This window comes from Haliaeetus leucocephalus, unplaced genomic scaffold, assembly GCF_000737465.1.
Source record: "Haliaeetus leucocephalus isolate CR32 unplaced genomic scaffold, Haliaeetus_leucocephalus-4.0 Scaffold162, whole genome shotgun sequence".
NCBI lineage: Eukaryota > Metazoa > Chordata > Aves > Accipitriformes > Accipitridae > Haliaeetus > Haliaeetus leucocephalus.
Window position 1 is genome coordinate 12562529 of NW_010972598.1, and position 17978 is coordinate 12580506.

A 17978-nucleotide genomic window follows, 5' to 3' on the forward strand; every position below is an offset into this window, starting at 1 on the left:
TTTTTTGTGAATGAAAGGCGGGGCGGGCCGGACTGCAGCGCGCCGCTCCGCGCAGCGTTCCGCGCAGCGTTCCGCGCAGGGCTCCGCGCAGCGTTCCGCGCAGGGCTCCGCGCAACGCAGCCTTAACGGGGCCGCGGATGCGGGGGAGATACCGGGATGGGCCCCCGCGCCCCAGGCCCTAAGCCGCGTAGCGCGGTACCGAAGAACGTAGAGACGAACCGCGCAACTTGCGCCGTGGCCATGTCCGGAGGGGCGAGCCCGGTCCCGGCCCCTGGGAGCCGCCGCTTCGTCTGTGTTGGTGTAAGGACCGGGGATAACCCACCCACCGCCATCCCCCCCCTCCCTCCCCTCCCCGCCATCCTCCGCCGCGCCCGCTCCGCCTCCGCGCATCCTGCTCCGGCCCCGGGGAACGGCGAGGGCCCGGCCCCTTCGCGATGCACCCACCGCCGCCTCGTAATGCCCCGTACCCCCGGCCTGGGTGCACCCCCGAGCCCCCGCGCAATGCCCCGCACCCGGCCCCGGTGCAGCCCGCACCCCCCAGCCCTTTTTGCGATGCCCCGCACCCCCGGCCTAGGTCCTCCCCAGCCTCCTTGCGACGTCCCGCACCCCCGATCTGGGTGCTCCGAGCACCCTTGGCCCCTTTGCAAAGCTCCGCACCCGCTCCCGGTGCTCCTCGGCCCCCTTGCAATGCCCCACAGCCCCAATCCTGCTGCTCCGAGCACCCCCGGCCCTATTGCAATGCCCCTCGCCCAGTCCTAGTGCTCCCCAGCCCCCTTGCAATGCCCCGCACCCCCAATCCAGCTACTCCTTGCACCCCCGACCCTATTGCAATGCCCCGCACCCCCAATCCAGCTACTCCTTGCACCCCCAGCCCCCTTGCGATGCCCTGCACCCACTCCCGGTGCTCCTCAGCCCCCTTGCAATGCCCTGCACCCCCAATCCTGCTGCTCCAAGGATCCCTGGCCCCCTTGCAATGCCCCTCACCCAGTCCTGGTGCTCCCCGACCCCCTTGCATTGCCCCCCACCCACAATCCGACTACTCCTTGCACCCCCGGTCCCCTTGCAATGTCCCGCACCCGCTCCCAGTGCCCCCGGCCAGCCGCATCCCCCAGTGCCGATGCCGTGACCGGGCCCGGCCGTGCTGCAGCCCCGCTTGGGGCCCAGTTCCCACACCACCACCACCCCCGAACCCCCATTACCCCTCCCCACGGCCTGCACAGCCCCAACTGCCTCCGTGGGACCTCCCAGACTCCATCTTCCCCCCCCCCCAGCCCCCAGTTGCCAGGAGGGTCACGGGAATTGCCGCGTTATTTTTGTGCATTGCTGCCGTTTTGGGGTGGTTTCCAACCCCCCCGGGTTTTGGGGGTTCTCCTCCCCTCTCGAGGTGCGGGATGAAGGATTTTTAGCCTGGGAGTTGCTAGGCGACGGCTCCCGGGGTGATGGTGCAGTTGCCTTGGCAACAGCAGGCTGGGCAGCCGGGAAGGAGCAATTTTGGGGTTCTCCTTGCGGGAGGGGAGGGATGGGAATTGGATGCCCGTAGTTTGGGTGCAGGACTGCGGCGGGAGAGCGGGGCTGGGGGGGCTGCTGGCTGGAGCGGCCTTGCTCCCCAGAGAAGGGCTTTTGTTGCGGGGGGGGCAGAACTCTGATGTCTTGACATCTCTGGTTATTTTTTGCTCTCTGGTGGGTTTCAGAACCGTCCCCGGGGAGAGAGGTGATGGTGGGGAAGGCGGGGAGGGGGGCTGCAGAGGCGGTGGCATGGTGCTGCTGAAATTGTCCCTGCAAAGAGGCTCAGCCCCCTCCTGGGGTGATGTCTCATGGGTGGGGGGCTGTGAGCTACCCCCATGGGGCTGCCGGAGTTCCCCAGCATGCTTTTGCTTTATTTGGAGCCTGCATTTTGTGCCCACTGCTGTCCCCCTCTTCCTTTCCTCATCGCAGACGCTGATCCCATTAGGATTTAGCCTTTAATTCCCTCGGGGCACCGGACTTCCCAAGCGGGCTCCCAAGTCCCCGGTGCTTGGCTGGGTGCGGGGCAAGCATCCAGACTGCCAACCGCAGTTGTCATCTCTGTGTGCCTTCGACCCACTGTCTGAGTGAGCTCGGCCGACTTGAGAGCATGGCTGGCCCTAAAAATAACCGCAACAAAGCTCCCTGAGCACTAACCACCCCCCTGGAGATCTCCTGGCCCTACAGAGCAAAGCTGATTCCCGGGAGGAGCAAGAGACTGGGAACAGCGGTGGATGGGGATGTGTGAGATGGAAATTCATTTCCAGGGGCTAACGGGGAAGGAGTCAACCTGCTCTGACTCCTTTTTGCTGTGCAGAGCCCAAGGAGGTTGCTGTCCCTGGTTTTCAATGCCCTCAGCGGACAGCATTCCCCGCATCCCAAAGGATGGAGGGGACGTGGCATGCGGCGACAACTACTCGGAGAAGTTTTGCCTTGGGACCAGCCGATGTCTCAGCGCTGGCACCTAAAGCGACCTGGATTTGTGCCACCCGCCTTTGCCTACGCTTGCCCACAAGGCTTGTGGCTCAGTCCTGCTTGGTGCTGAGCCCTCTCACGTGCCGTCTCCTCCGGGCTGGTGTAGCCAGGTGTGCTCAGAGAGCTTGCGCACGGGAAGGAGGTGCTAACATTGGAAAGTCCTTGCCAGGCTGCTAGTTTAGGGAACTGCGTCCGTGGTCCCCGCGTGCAGGGCTTGGTTGCCATCGTTACCGGGTATTTTAGCTCACTGAGCCTTTGCGCTGGTGGTTTATTATAGCAGCTCGGGAGGCCGGTGCCAGGAGGGAGTGACAAGGGTGGGGAGAGATCTGCAGCTTTGAGAAGTTCAGAGCAATTGGGATGGTTTTTTTTTTTTTTGTCCTTCTCCCCTTCCCTCCGTCTCCTCCCTGCTCTTCCCCCTGGAAATCTCATAAATCCCTTGCTTAATGCTGTGATGAGTTAATTCTGGCTGATTTAAACTCTGGGGTTCTGAACGGACAAAGGGTGCTACACCTGGGGACGCCCGTTTGCCAGATACGGGCGCTTCACATGGGCTTCGCAGCACCCGTAGCACCAACCTCCCTCTCGGGAGGGTTTGGGTCATACCTGGTCCTGGGAGGCCAGCGATGCTGGGAGCCTTCCCAAAGCCTCCTGGAAATATAACGAGTTTTCTTCTCTTTTGCTGCTCTTAGCTGGAAGCAAATATCCCCTCTGGGAATGGGATGGGAAAAGCCGGGGCAGGTTGGTGTCAAGGGATAGACCTGGTGCTCCCCCAAGACTGGCAGCTGGTGAGGCTGGCAGTGCCCGGGTGTGCGCTCGGTCGGGCGGATCTGGAAGCTTCGTTTGCAAAAATGCTGGTGAGGGAGAAAGGGGAAAGGGGGGGGGGAAAAAAAAAAAAAAAAAAAAAGCCTCATCTCACATGAACAAGCATGAGCCAGGGCCAGAGAGACGGGGAGGGAGGAGGGTCGAATCAAACGCAGGGCATGTGTCTGACGCGCGGCAGAGAACGCACGCTGCCACGAGAACATTAAATTTTAAAGGGGACTGGCGGGGAGCGGTGGGCAGCTGCCTTCGCTCCCTGCCTTCGCTGGGGCTCCCGGCTGCCGGTCGTTGCAGAGCTTCCCCCGTGCTGCGAGGGGCTGGCAGCTCCGAACGTGAGTATCGGCATCATCTTGTTGCTTCGACCCCCTCGGCATCCCGTCCCGTCTGGAGACAGCCCCCCCCCCCTAGCTTGTCCCGGCTTTATTCCCTGACCGCCCCCCTCCTCCTTCCCCCTGCAGGTCCCAATTAATGGATTCTGACATGGATTATGAGAGGCCAAACGTAGAAACTATCAAGTGCGTCGTGGTCGGGGACAACGCGGTGGGCAAGACCCGACTCATCTGTGCCCGCGCCTGCAATGCCACGCTGACCCAGTACCAGCTCCTCGCCACCCACGTGCCCACGGTGTGGGCCATCGACCAGTACCGCGTCTGCCAGGAGGTGAGGGCAGTCGGGGAGCAGGGCAGGGATGTGGGGGGGGAGACTCAGTTCATGGGCATGACGTGGGAACCCCGAGGAGATGGAGTTGCATCCTTCCCGCAGCGGAATTGTGAATTACTCCTCCGTACCCTGCACGTGGTGGGGACAACCCTGCTCTTGCAGGGCTCGAGGACTCGGGAGCTGGATGGTGTTTCTGTTCCCGCAGGTGCTGGAGCGCTCCCGGGATGTGGTAGACGATGTTAGTGTGTCCTTGCGGCTCTGGGACACTTTTGGTGACCACCACAAAGATAGGCGCTTTGCCTATGGCAGGTAGGGGAGAGGCAGAGCCTCGTGCTACCCTGGGCAGGGAGGGAGGGCAATGCCAAAGCACGGCGGGCTTGGCTCCGTCGCCAAGCCGGACCTTGACCCTCCTCTCCTTGCAGGTCCGACGTTGTGGTTTTGTGCTTCTCCATCGCCAACCCCAACTCCCTGCACCATGTGAAGACCATGTGGTACCCAGAGATCAAGCACTTCTGTCCCCGCGCGCCCGTCATCCTGGTGGGCTGCCAGCTCGACCTGCGCTATGCCGACCTGGAGGCCGTCAATCGGGCACGGCGACCCTTGGCCAGGTGGGACTCTTGTGCCCCGGAGACGTCCGCGTCTGCCCAATGCTTTCTCCTTATCATGCATCTGAAGAGGTCTCTTCGTTATCTCCCCTCTTTTTCAGGCCAATCAAACCTAACGAGATCCTTCCCCCGGAGAAGGGGAGGGAGGTAGCCAAGGAGCTGGGGATCCCCTATTACGAGACGAGCGTGGTGGCTCAGTTCGGCATCAAGGACGTCTTTGACAATGCCATCCGTGCCGCCCTCATCTCCCGCCGTCACCTGCAGTTCTGGAAGTCCCACCTCCGCAACGTGCAGCGGCCTCTTCTCCAAGCCCCCTTCCTGCCCCCCAGGCCCCCTCCGCCCATCATCATCGTCCCGGACCCCCCTTCCAACAACGAGGAGCGCCCAGCCCACCTCTTGGAGGACCCCCTGTGCGCAGACGTCATCCTGGTGCTGCAAGAGAAGATCAAAATCTACGCACACAAGATCTACCTCTCCACCTCCTCCTCCAAATTTTACGACCTGTTCCTCATGGACCTGAGCGAGGAGGACCAGCAGAGCGCCGCGGGCCATGGCTTTGGGGTGGCTGTCACCGCGGCTGCCGAGCGGATGCTGCACCAAGAGGAGAGGCACCACGGGCGGGATTTCCTCCTCCGAGCCGCGAGCTTTGACATCTGCGAGAGCACCGAGGAGGCCGGATCCGGCCAACGAAAACCGTGCCTTAGAGCCTCCACCAGTGATGGGATCCTGCGGGGCAACCGCTACGAGAACGGGGAGCGTGGGCTGCGGCGGGGAAGGGACCTTTCCTCTTGGAGCCGGGCTTTCACCAGCATCCAGGAGGAGATGGCAGAAGACCCGCTGACCTACAAGTCCAAGCTCATGGTGGTGGTGAAGATGGATGCTTCCATCCAGCCAGGTCCTTTCCGGGCCGTGCTGAAGTACCTGTACACAGGGGAGCTGGATGAGAACGAGCGGGACCTCATGCACATTGCTCACATCGCTGAGCTGCTGGAGGTCTTCGACCTCCGCATGATGGTGGCCAACATCCTCAACAACGAGGCGTTCATGAACCAGGAGATCACCAAAGCCTTCCATGTCCGGAGGACCAACCGGGTGAAGGAATGCCTGGCCAAGGGGACTTTCTCGGGTACGACTCTGGGCCGAGGGGGAGGACCAGCCGCAGCACCCCGCTCTCCCTTGGCGGGGGCTCTGCCAGATGCATGGGGGGCTCAGACCTCCTGGCTTTGCCCCATGCGTGAGCAGAGCAGCCGTGCCACGGGTCAGCAGGCGCTGACTCGTCTTCCCTGGGGTTTTTGATCGCACTTTGCGTTTCTGGGATTTTTATAGCGCTTTTTTTTTTTTTTTCTTTTTTCCCCAGAAAGTGTGAGTGTAATGGCCCTTCCCCAGGGTTTCCTGCTCCCCAGCCTGTCTGACAGCTCTGTTTATTTACGGGAGAGCAGCAAAGGCGACTTCCTTCCCTCCCAGGCCCAGATTTTCACAGGGTCATCTGATTTACGAGGAGCAATGTGCCCTTGGTAGGACTTCCCCAGCTTTCCGCCAAGCACCACGTGCCACCGGCTTGTGCTGCGGTGCCGCAGGGTGACGTCCCAGGGGGTTGTCACTGTCCCAGCCTCCCTCCGGCTGAATTTGTTTTGTGACGATGGACCTTGATGTGGTCAAGCTGTCACTGTCAGGGGACAGATGTGTGCTGGCCCCTGGTGCACCTCGGGGAGAAGCCGTCGTCCAGGGTGGAGAGCAGAGTTGGGGGGGGAGGGGGGCAGGAGATCCCCAGCATTGTTCCCAGCTCTCCCAAGGACTCAAGCTTGGGCAAGACATTTGATTCCCGGGGTTTTCCCCTTTGCCTTCAAATGTGTCATGGTAAGTCTTGGGAAAATCCCTCAGAAGAGCCAGAGCCCTGCCACGGCCCTTCCCTGAGCTCCTCTGAGCTGGCGGGGGACGTTGGGGGGGAAAAAAAAAAAAAAGACATGCTTAGGACAAATTATAGGATATGCCAGGCTCTATCCCTTCCCTCCGCTGTCCCCGGTGCGAGACATTTTGTGGCAGGGGGTGGCTGAGCCCCCGGGTAATGGGGACGAGTCCCAGTAGCATCCCTCTCCTTGTCCCCAGATGTCACCTTCGTGCTGGATGACGGTGCTATCAGTGCCCACAAGCCCCTGCTCATCTCCAGCTGCGACTGGATGGCCGCGATGTTCGGCGGCCCCTTTGTGGAGAGCTCCACCAACGAGGTGAGGAGGAACCCCGGGATTTGTCCCGGGACGGTGGGACAGCCGGGGACGGCCGTGGGGTGACGAGCGGTGTGTGTCTCCCAGGTGGCACTTCCTTACACCAGCAAGAGCTGCATGCGGGCGGTGCTGGAGTACCTCTACACGGGGCAGTTCAGCTCCAGCCCCGACCTTGACGATATGAAGCTCATCATCCTCGCCAACCGCCTCTGCCTGCCGCACCTGGTGGCTCTCACCGGTGAGTCGAGGCGGTGACGGTGTCGTGTCGTCCCCCCCCATCGTCCCCAAGCTCGGTGGCAGCGCGATGCTTCTGCTGTCACCCCGTTAACTCTTTGTGTCCCCCACAGAGCAGTACACCGTCACCGGTCTGATGGAGGCGGCGCAGATGATGGTGGACATCGACGGGGACGTGCTTGTGTTCTTGGAGCTGGCTCAGGTAGGACAGGAGCCCGTGCTGGCAGGGATGGGGATGGAGCAAGGTGGTGCCATGCAAGAGGGGTCTGGCAGCTCGGGGGGGTTATGTTGTCCTGGCAGAGAGGACAACCGGGTCTGGTCTTGGATGTCGTGGGAGGAATAGGGTGAATCCCTCCTGCTTCCCCAGTGGTCCGTGCCATGGTGGCTCTGACGCGGGCTCCATCTCTTCCAGTTCCACTGCGCCTACCAGCTTGCCGACTGGTGCCTCCATCACATCTGCACCAACTACAACAACGTCTGCCGCAAGTTCCCCCGGGATATGAAGGCCATGTCAGGAGGTGAGCGGGGGCCGGAGTGGGATGATGGGGGTCCTGGTGGTCCCGGCACTGCCCTCACCCCCCCCGTCTCCCCGCAGAGAACCAGGAGTACTTCGAGAAGCACCGCTGGCCGCCGGTGTGGTACCTGAAGGAGGAGGATCACTACCAGCGGGCGAAGAAGGAGCGGGAGAAGGAAGACTACCTCCACCTCAAACGGCAGCCCAAGAGGCGATGGCTCTTCTGGAACGCCTCCACCTCCCCTTCCTCCTCTCCTTCATCGTCGGCAGCCACAGCCTCCTCTTCCTCCTCCTCCTCCTCCTCCTCAGCTGTGGTTTGAAAGCCCGTCCTTGCCCTGGCTCCAGCATCCCTGGGAGGCGACGGGGAGGAGGAGGAGGAGGAGGAAGAGCGGGGTGATCTGCCCCAGCATCAGGCGTGGAGCGGACGCCACCGGCCGAAGCCCCAGAGGAGGTGGTGGTAGCAGGGGCCCGTCCCTGCGGAGGGGCTCGGGGTCGGGCGCCAGCCCCCGGCGCTCCTGGAGCCCTGCTCTCCCCGCGCCGCAGCTGGCAGCGCACTGCAGGACTGGCAGAGACCGAGCAGCAGGAGAAACTCATGTTTACAGGAGCACGAGGGCTGTGTTGTGGTTTTATTTTGTTTTGGTTGGGGTTTTTTTGGTTGGGTTTGGTTTTGGGGTTTTTTTTGAACATCAGCAGCATGAGGAAGAAGAAGAATCCCATCCCGCTTCCAGTTTAATTTGTAACCACAGGCTGCGGGATATGGTTGGTTTGTCTGATGGCATCTCGCCACCCTGGGCGGCCGGAGCCGCTGGGGGGGTCCTGCCACCCCCCTTCGACTTGCAGCAGGGTCAGGCAGGGTGCAGGGGACCCCGGTCCCCAAATGCTTCAAGGCACTACAGCATCCTTCCTTCTGCTCACAAGTGGGGTCTGTCCCAATTCGGGGAGCAGGAGGGGACAGGAGCTCTCTCCTCCCTGCCTCTTAACTTTTTGGTTTAGTTTAGAAAAACTTAAAGCAAAAAAAAACAACAAACCAACAATCCCACACCCACCCACCCCTGCAACCTGCCACACCAGAAACCAACCCCAGGCCCTTGGCTTGGGATTTTAGCCTGGAAGGCTCCATTGTAATAAATGGTATTTTAAAAGCCCAGCGTGGTCCCTGTGTGTTTGGGAGGAAGCGGCTGGACACAGGGCAGCCTTGTGCCCTGCTCGGGGTGACACCAGCACCCTTCCACCAGCGCTCCCGGGATGGACAGGGACAGTGGAGAAGCGTTGCAGGATCCGGCCGTCAAAAAGCCTTGTACAACGAGAGGTGGCTTTACCATCCGACTAACTTTGCGTGTCCCACCTGTGTCCTTGTAGGTGCACAAACACAGCAGGTACCAGCAGGAGATGGCAGCATGGGCCCAGGGGCTTTGCAGGATTTCCAGGCAGGGTGGGTGAGCAGAAGGGACCCAAACCTCCGCTCGCCCTCCCCAGCTGGGAACGGGAAAGCTCCTTTGAGCCTATCCCTGGCAGAGGCTGCTGCCGGAGCGAGCACGTAGGGATGCTCTGGCAGGGATGCTCCCGGTGGTGTCCCCTCCTGCTCAGCATCGCTCCTCTTCCCGGCTGGCCTCGGTAGAGCACCTCGGAGTCATTCATTTCGCACGCTCATCCTCAGCCACAGATGCAGGAGCAAGGTTGCAGCTCCAGTGAGCTTACACTCGGTGTTTTCACACTTTGCAGCACCAGCGAGGAGGTAGGACGAGAAGTTTCTTTCCCTTTCAAATCTGGGTGCTCGCCACTGCTTCTGAGCCCTGTTTGCCTTCCCCAGGTCAGGACCCAAGCCCCTGTGTCCTGGCATTAAATCCTGCATGTGCCTGGCTCTGCAGGAGCTCCCTGCCCAGGTTTGCATGCTTGGGAGGCACGTGGGGCTGCCCGGGACAGGACCTCAGGCACAAAGCCTCCTGGCAGGTCACCAAAAGCTCCTGCTTTTAGCACTTGCCCCAGCCCTGCGTTCTCGATAAACCCAATTGCAGTGCGAAGGCTGGCAGGCAGCTCAAGGGGGCTTTCTGGGGCGAGCAGAACCCTTTTCTCACTAAGCACTGCATGGATTTGCAACACGGCTATTGCAACACACAGAGCCCTGGCTGGGTGTAGCCGGAGCGGGGAGCACCGCGGCCCCCCCCCAGCAGCAGCAGCAGCTCCGTCACAGGGGTCAGGCAGCATCGTTTGGCCCCGGGGTCCCAGCCCCTGCACACCCAAGGGACTGAGGTTTCAGCCTCCTGCTTTTGCAGGCGACTTAAAAGAGCACGGGATTCATGGCGTAGGTGTAAAGGCAGAGCCCAGGTTGGCTGCTGGGGACTTTTCCTGGTAGAAGCATCGCTGGTGGGGACCGTTCCTGGCAGGATGCCGGTGTGGCAGAGCACTAACGCCACGGGCTGGGTCCTCAGTGCCACGCGGAGCAGCTGCTGAGCATCTGGTCCAGCTCCTTTGGTGCCCACTGAAACCTAGAACAGACCATCGCCAGCGTTGTGGCAGAGCAAGGGAAAAAAAAAATTTTAAAAAAAGATGAGAAATCAGGAGGATTTTTTAAAAGTTTATTCTTCCTTCATAAAGAGACATGTAAAAACTGGAAATAGCAAACTGGCTGGGCCAGAGCTCTGTATAAAAACACACAATCATGCATAGTAAAAAAACACTATTTTTATATTAGCTTTTAAGTTAATATATGTACATGTTTACAATTACTAAATAAATACATAAATACAAACTGTCTGCTTGTGTTTTTTGAGTGTTGTAAGGAGGGGGGAGAAGGGGTGGCAGCGGGAGGGACGGGTGCTTTGCAGCACAGGGCAGCCCTGGCCACGGAGAGGGGCTGGCAATGCCCCTCGCACTCTCCCACCACGCTGGGGAAGGTCACAGAATCACAGACTGGTTTGGGTTAGAAGGGATCGTACAGATTATCTAGTCTGGTGGGTCCTGGTGGGCTGGGCTGTACCAGGGTGGCAGCACATGTAGTCAGCTCAAGTAATGCAGTAGTTTTTCCAGCCAAGTTGTCCCTGAGCTATGTGTGAGAGCCAGAGCAAGGGGCAAAGTGTTTGAGGAGCAACCCATCCAGCTGGAGGATGGACGGCGGGTACCCACGGCCTGGCTCAGACCTCAGTGTATTCACTGGTTGGGGACAGGCAGGGACAGCAAAGCCACCCCACGGCCAAGGGAATGGGAACTAACCGACTTGACCGAGGTCATGGAGAAGGAGGTTTCTGGCACACCGATGGTTTGCTGCCCATGTATGCCATCCTGCTCCGAGGAGGAGCTCACTCGCTCCCCGCACTGACCCTTTTCTTAGGCAACCCCAGTGATCACAGAGCAAGTAAATCATTCCCACCCTCCCCTCAAAGTCCAGTTTCAAACTGATTCCTAACAGCAAGCAGAACTACTATCACCTAAAATACAATTCAGTCAACAGCTTTGAGAAAGTTCCCCGAGAACCCAGTTAATGCTTCCCCATCAAGCATACAGTATTAAGCTTGCTGGCCAGCTTAGAGATGTTCTACAAGCAGAAGCCATTGCATGACGCCAGGAACCCTCCAATAAAGGATGATCCAGTTAAAAAACCACAGGGATGCCTGCAACCTGCAAAGGCCCTTCTCTGCACTGATCCTGAAGATGTCCGTATAGTACCAGCACTTCCAAACGAGACAGTCCCAGAGGCAGCTTGCAATAGTTTTAGGCTCTTTGCATTGACCCAGTGAAATCAAGGCACCGGCTTGGATTTCATAAGGAAGCACCAATGTCAAGCCCATAGCTTCAGCAGAGAGGACCACGAGGTTTGTACTTCATGAGAGGATCAAATCCTCTGGGCTCAGCTGAACTGTACAATGGCTTCAAAAAGAGAGGAGCCACAGGAGGGCTATAAAAAGATAAAATTCAAGTGTTCTTAGAGGTATTCACGGCTTCAGCTTGAAGTAGGGAGAGGCAGGGCCTGCCCTGCTCCTCAGCTCACTTCGTATTGGAAAGATCCCTGCTGGACCAGCTTGGAGGAGATGTCCTCTGCGATCCCTCCGAGATTGATCTGGTGCAGGGTCTCCAACAGCATGTTCACAGAGGCGTTCATCCCTTGTCTGTTCTGCCACGTGTTGAGCATCTGGAAGAAGGGCTCCAGCGAATACCTGTCGTTCATCTCTGCGAGGGCAATGTCGTTCTCCAGCAGTTCAAGGGCTCGGCCAAATCTCTTCCAGTCCTTGCAGGGTACTTCTCGGGCAAAGATGTCAAAAGAGCGTCTCAAAACTAGAGGGGGGAAGGGAAGAGCTCAGAGAACAGGGTAGAGAACAGACTGCTGGGTCAGAATGCATTTTGCCCAGAAAGCTCATCCTGCAGGCTCACTCCCTCCCTACCCCCCAGCACATCTCTTGGGCCCCAACACTTACGGATAACAGGGTCTTTTCCTTGCACTGGAACCAGATTCCTCCTGGGTTTCACACTGGGATGTGAGCTCCTCGGCGGCACCACCTGGAAAGACAACGTCCTATAGCACCTACCAAGCCCTGGCACCAACGCTGTCCCCAAGCCCCTTTAACGGGGGGGTTGGAGACCCTCTCCCTCTCCCCGGGGGCTGTTGGGGCAGGAGATCACCACCTCACCCCAGGACACCCATGGTTTCCTAATTTGGGATGACAGCAGGCCACGAGCAGGGGAGAGCTGCCTCATGGGTCCTGGCCAGGGGGAGAAGAGCTCTCTGTTTGCTCAGTATCAGTGTTAAATCTGCAGAAGACTCTGGCAGCTGACTGCAAGGAGCAGACTTTGCAGTCCTGAACCCAGAACAAGAGACCCCTTGCAGTCTCTGTGCAGAAACCGTAGTCCAGCCCTGGAAACCCCCCAGGCTGATCAGCTTGGTGTAGGCAGAGGAAAGCATCAGACCTCGGCTGAGCACGACGGAGCAGAGGGGCACGCTCACGTACCTCTGGCCCCGGAGCACTGGGAGTCACCAAACCGGGAGCCCTGGGGAGCAGCTGATCCCTGGAGAACCGCTCGTTGCGGATATTGTCCTGCGTCCCCAGGCCCCCCCTCTGGTCCCTCGTCAGCTGCCGCCACAGGTAGTCCTGCAGTAGGAGAAAAGCACAAACCAGCCGAGTTGAGCGGTCCCGGGAGGGCAGAGCTCACGCCGACCCCTCAGGGATGCCGTCTACGGCGGTGGCACCCACCCTGCCGTGGTTTCAAGGGCACGGCTCGCTTGCTCACCTTGAGCTTGAAGGGGCCCCGGTATAACGCAGCCCTCCCTTTAACCCGGGGTCCCCAGATGCGCCGGCACCTCTGCCGGGGAAGGGTTAATGGCACTGGAGAGGGGGCTGCAAGCACCCCACATACAGCAGGGCACTACCAGAGACCCTCCTCTGCTTGGCTCGGGTCTACCACATCCCTGCAGGGGCGAGACTCGTCCCCCTGCTCCTCCAGCCCTCCCAGGAGCTGCAGGCAAAGTGGGGAGCGAAGGGCACGGGGGACCCCACAAACGGAGCTGCCACCCCCTCTACCATCCCGGCAACTCACCATTACGCTGCAGGACTTCCCGCTGAGGTCTCTCCCGTCCCCTGGAAGATGAAAACCGTGTCGTGATCCCTCTTCTCCCAGGCAGGTCCCTCTTCCCACCCAGCCCACATCCACGCAGACACCCCCCCCAGCCAGAGCGAGCGCTCTGGGGCTCCCCCGCACCCGGTGCTCACCTGGGGAACGTCGGCAGCAGCACTTGCAGACGAGTAAGGCGAGCACAAACACGACCACAAATACCACCACTACGATGGTTGCGATCAAGTTGGCTAAAGTGGATAAAAGAGGTTGCGTGGGGAGCTGCTCCTGGTCTTCTCAGCAGCAGCTCACACCTCCATCCCCCAGCCCGTCTCCCCTCCTCCAGCAGCCCCCCACTTACTAGATAAGCCGGAGAAGGTGCCGGTGGGAGGACCGCACTGGCGGTCGCTGTGCGGCGTGCAGGGAGCCTGCTCCACTTCGTCCTTGGGACACCTGGGAAAGGGGGAGACGGGGCAGGCTCAGCGGCTGGGGGTCCCAGCACGGACCCCAGCGGGACCCACCATGTCACTCAGCTCACTGGGGCCGGCACTTCTGGCACATCTCGCAGGGGTGGTCCGGGGAGCAGAAGGTGCCGTTCTTGCAGGCGCACTGCGTGTCCCTGACAGCTTGGCAGGGGCTCAGCTCCACCTGATCTGCTGGCGAGAGGAGAGACAGGTCTACCCCAGCCCCTCCGCACCACGCTCCTCCACCCGCCTCCTTCGTTAATGGGGCTAACAACGCGAGCTGACCCGCAAGCCTGGGGAAGACCAAGTCACTCTCTGCTGTTGAGTTTCAGCCTTACCCTTTCCTGCCCCACACCTCACCGTGCCCAAGAGAAAAGCAATGCTTGCATCAAAGCTCCACCAGCAGCCTACAACGCTGCCGTGAGCCCCATCCTCCTGGTCCTTGCTGGAGGTCTCGTGTCCAAGCTTTGCACAAGGGATGCTGCATTGAACAGAGACATAGGTCTGGCACAAGCTGCTGCACCAATTCCGGACCCAACCTGCTCCCCGCAGCCTGAGCCACTCTTTGGGGATGCTGCAGGTGACCGTGCTCTTCAATTGAGAGGTCACCAGTCAGCTGAACCCAGCCACTGCTATCAGCCCGCATCGCCCTCTTACACACCAGCTCCTACCTTCCCTACACGTCCGGCAGCCAAGGCACTTGGTAAAGCTGTTTGGGTATTCGATGTATTCATCTTCTTTACACGGCAAACACTTGCTGGAGCCATTTTGCTCTTCACACTGCCCTGCAACGTAAGTGCCTGCAAGAAAGGGTGGTTGGGGAAGAGGAGGAGAAACAAAGGGTGTATCTGTGAACATACAGCACAGGACGGAGATGTCTTTGCAGAGAGGGAGTTGATTCCACTGCCAGTGAAGTTAAGAGGTGAACAGGGAACCATCAAAAGGAAAATGTTCCCATAATGAGTCCTTAGGTCTCAGGACAGTGGAGCAGGGGAGAGCTGGAGCACCCACTGCCTCCTCGCGAGGAGCAAGGACACATGGGCTCTGCAGGCAGAAACACGGCGAGGCCACACATGGTGTGATCGATGTTTGAGACGACCTTACCTGCGGGGCACTTCTTGCAATAGCGACCGCTGTCTGGGTCTCGGTAAAACTCTTCCCCTCCCCTGCTTCGGTCCAAGGCATCCAACTTGTCCCTCCTATTCAGTGCTGCTGCAGCAGTTTCCAAAGAAGCCTCCTGTTAAAAAAATATAGAAAAACCCAGGTTAAAAACCACCCCAAGTCCACAGGGCAAGGGAAGAAAGAGAAGGGCGAGAGCTGCTCTGCCCAGTGTGCTCAGGTGAAGCAGGAGAGGAGCGCTGGGACAGCTCAGAGCCGCTGGACCCAGCGGCCAAACCTCCCCTTGATGCAGGTGAAGAGCACTTTCCCCCATACCAGGGTGGTTATTTCCTTGGCAAAGCACAAGGAGGAGGTTTGCGGAGGGATTCCCATGCGCCAGGTTATCAGCAAGGCAAAGGCTCGCTAATGCTTCCTTAGGATAACATCAGGCCCCCTTTCCTTCCCCAATTTCTGAGCGCATGAACAAACAGCACCGAAGAAAATGGAAGGGTAGGGAAGAGGAACAGGGAGGGCGTTTGTGGGGAGGAAACCAGCCCCGTGTCAAGGCTGGTACGTGGCTCCTGTGCCCACAAGAAACACCCGGGCTGCTCCAGGCTCCCAGGGGACAGCACATCCTCTGGTGTTTCCGCGTTATCTTGCTGCGGATCGGGAAGCCAACGGCCCCGTTTCCGCCAACTCACCGCGCACCTTTCTGCTGGCTCAGCTTTTTCTGTACCAGCTGGGTTGCTCCGGCTGTGGGGGGGACGATGCTCAATAGGAATGACCACTCGCCCCATCAGGGTTTGGGGGGCCTTTGGGTACCCCAATGTCCCCAACGGGGACAATGCCCTTGGCCTCTCAACCAGCACAGGGCACGGCTACTCCATGGATATAAATGGATATAAATCTGCCCCTACCTCCAGCCTCTGCCCCTCTACCCTGGGTTATAGGAAACAACGATGCCCGGTCACGCCATGTGCTGCACGGCAGTGACAGTCTGGCAGAGGCACTTTCCTCTTCCCTTCCCATACACTGGGCACGAAACCTGCCTCTTAAAGCAAATATTTCTTCTGTGAGTCAGAAGCTGCCTTGAAAGGCTGAAACAATAGAGATGCAAGCTGTTCCGTCCATCTCCTGGGCCAGCCTGGCCATCTACAGAGCCAATCCCCCCCTTCTCCTCCTCCCCGGACCTCCAGCTCTCCGGACACTTCCTGCGCTTGTACAAGGAAGGGTGTGAGCATTGAATCACGGGACTGCAAAGGGTGGCGCACACCCAAAAAAACAGCGGACTCACACACACCACGAACAGCAACGGACTCACACACACCACGGAGACGGGCCAGGCCATGAAACGGGACCATCTCCAGACCCTGACTTGGAGGGATCAAATCCACATCCTTCCAACAGCTTCTAGCTCTGCATCTCCCGCTGCTGCTTTCTACAGCTGGGAGGGTTTGCAAGTTTAAGGGGTGCTTTTCTATCCAGCTTAGGAGAGAAGTCTTGCTTTTACCTCCCAGGCACAAGCAGCTCTCAGGGCTTTACCCACTCTGGTCTTGAAAGTCTTCAGGACTGAGACTAGGCAACCTGTCCCACTGCCTCACTGTTCCCATAAGGGAATTAGAAAAGTCTTTCTTCCCCATTCAAATTCTGGTAGGCCGTGAAGGTGATCAGAGCAACAACACAGCATTATCTGCTGTTTGGAAAGGCCCCTTAGGTGCAGGATTTCATTGCTTTTCATGAAAAAGCGACTCAGCACAGTTTGCACAAGTGCACGATAAGGTTATCAGCCCACACCACCTTCCCCAGCAAGTGCAGTTCCAGTACATCACCCCACCACAGAGCCCTTGGCAGGCAAGGGCTGCCATCCCTGACTAACCTATCAGTCTTGCAAAGCACGGGGAGAAGCCAGGCTGGGAGCCGTGGGCGAGACGCAATGGTATTCAAGAGTAGTTTTCACCCACAGTAAACATCCCAAGAAAGCAACGTTGCCTCAAGGCAGAGGAATTACCAGGAACAGGAATCCCCAACACCCTCATCAGCTAAAAGCCTCTTCCTTCTGGATGATCAGGTCTGGAGAAAAAGCTCTGGGAAGCATCAAGCTTTGAGAAGCATCAAGCTTTGAACTTTCCCTTCTTCCACCTCTGATTTGTTTTTCTCCTGAAGCGATCCCAAGGAAGGAGTTGGACCCTACAGCAGCGGACAGACCCCTCGCTGAACTCCTGACCATCAGCGAACATCTATGCAGCATTAGTACGCAGCCCTCGACTGTAGCAAGAGAGGCTCTTAACCAACAGTGTTAAGGACCAGGGATAAAAAAGATGCCAGGCAGATACCCGACATGCCTCTGCTCCAAGGGCACAGGTCTTACGAACGTGGGGGTTTTCCCCCCCAGACTTCCCGCAGATGGAATCTGAGCTCCCACAAACACATTCAGCAGCATTCCTCCTCAGGAGCCTGTGGCCCAGGTCCAGGCATGATGCAAGAAGCATTGGTGAGGGAAGGAAGGAAATGCAGCCACAATATCGTATGATTATCACGTGGGCCACCACCAGTTCTGATCAGTTCCCCCTCCCCTTTTATTAAAAAGAAGAGGGGAGAAAAAGTAAAAAAAAAAGGCTGTTAAGAGCGTGCCTTGAGGTGGTGGGTTTAGTAAGGCTTGACTTTATCAAGCAAGTCTAAATAAACTCTGATAGGGAAGGAACTGGAAGAGAAGCTGACCCTCTTATAAAACCTGTTACAGGCAGTGCTGACTTTAGCGACAGCAATTCCAACGCAGGAGCACCAACCATGTGTCCCGGGGCCACGGCTCCGCTGGGCTGGATTACAGGCCAGCCTTGGGATAAAACTCAGGGTAGGATCCCCGGGATAAAACTCTGGGCAGGATTCCCCTGACTTCAGGTGAGACGAGACTTTAGGTATTTCCGAGCTCTATGGCAACGCCCAATCCATGGGGAAATATGATACGCGCAGGTGGGATTTTTCTGTCCTAAAAGCCAGCGGTGCTAAGGCTTTGGACAACATTTGGGCAAGTTGGAGAGGCAGCATTCCTGCACCAGGCAGCCCAGAGCTGCCTGCATCCGACCCTGACGCTTTCGAACATCCCGCGTGGTCTTGGCATCACCACGAGATCCCGACACCAAATGGCAAAGAAAGCTTGGAAGCGAAGGCACTGGAAATCCCCTCCAGTGCAGGCAGCGCCATAGGGCGAGCCTCCAGCCCCACGTCACTTCTGAGCCCCACGGCCCTCGCACCGCGCCGGGCCAAGCGTTTGCGCACTTGCCCGCTCACTGCCCCACACCCAGCAGGGCTGAGATCACCCTTCCCGTCCCACCTCCACGCTGCT

At 58.7% G+C, this 17978-nt stretch overlaps 2 protein-coding genes across 2 annotated transcripts in view; one reads left to right on the forward strand and one right to left on the reverse strand.

The window, feature by feature from the left end:
• The first annotated feature begins 12 nt into the window (after positions 1 to 12).
• On the forward strand, positions 13 to 7852 carry RHOBTB2 (Rho-related BTB domain containing 2). Its single transcript, XM_010562803.1, has 10 exons — positions 13 to 300; positions 3756 to 3957; positions 4163 to 4266; positions 4380 to 4565; positions 4664 to 5688; positions 6669 to 6787; positions 6872 to 7022; positions 7132 to 7220; positions 7431 to 7536; positions 7614 to 7852. Exons 2-10 carry the CDS (start codon positions 3766 to 3768, stop codon positions 7850 to 7852), a joined length of 2211 nt encoding a protein of 736 aa, XP_010561105.1. The 5' UTR covers positions 13 to 300; positions 3756 to 3765.
• A 2263-nt stretch (positions 7853 to 10115) lies between these two features.
• Positions 10116 to 17978, reverse strand: part of TNFRSF10B (tumor necrosis factor receptor superfamily, member 10b) — an 8166-nt gene continuing 303 nt past the window's right edge. The window contains exons 2-10 of the mRNA XM_010562804.1: positions 14642 to 14774; positions 14209 to 14337; positions 13612 to 13726; positions 13435 to 13526; positions 13232 to 13324; positions 13059 to 13099; positions 12473 to 12613; positions 11942 to 12023; positions 10116 to 11801 (exon numbers count right to left, since the gene is read on the reverse strand). Of these exons, the coding sequence (XP_010561106.1) occupies positions 11509 to 11801; positions 11942 to 12023; positions 12473 to 12613; positions 13059 to 13099; positions 13232 to 13324; positions 13435 to 13526; positions 13612 to 13726; positions 14209 to 14337; positions 14642 to 14774 (1119 nt within the window). The 3' untranslated portion in view covers positions 10116 to 11508. The remainder of the gene's footprint in view (positions 11802 to 11941; positions 12024 to 12472; positions 12614 to 13058; positions 13100 to 13231; positions 13325 to 13434; positions 13527 to 13611; positions 13727 to 14208; positions 14338 to 14641; positions 14775 to 17978) is intronic.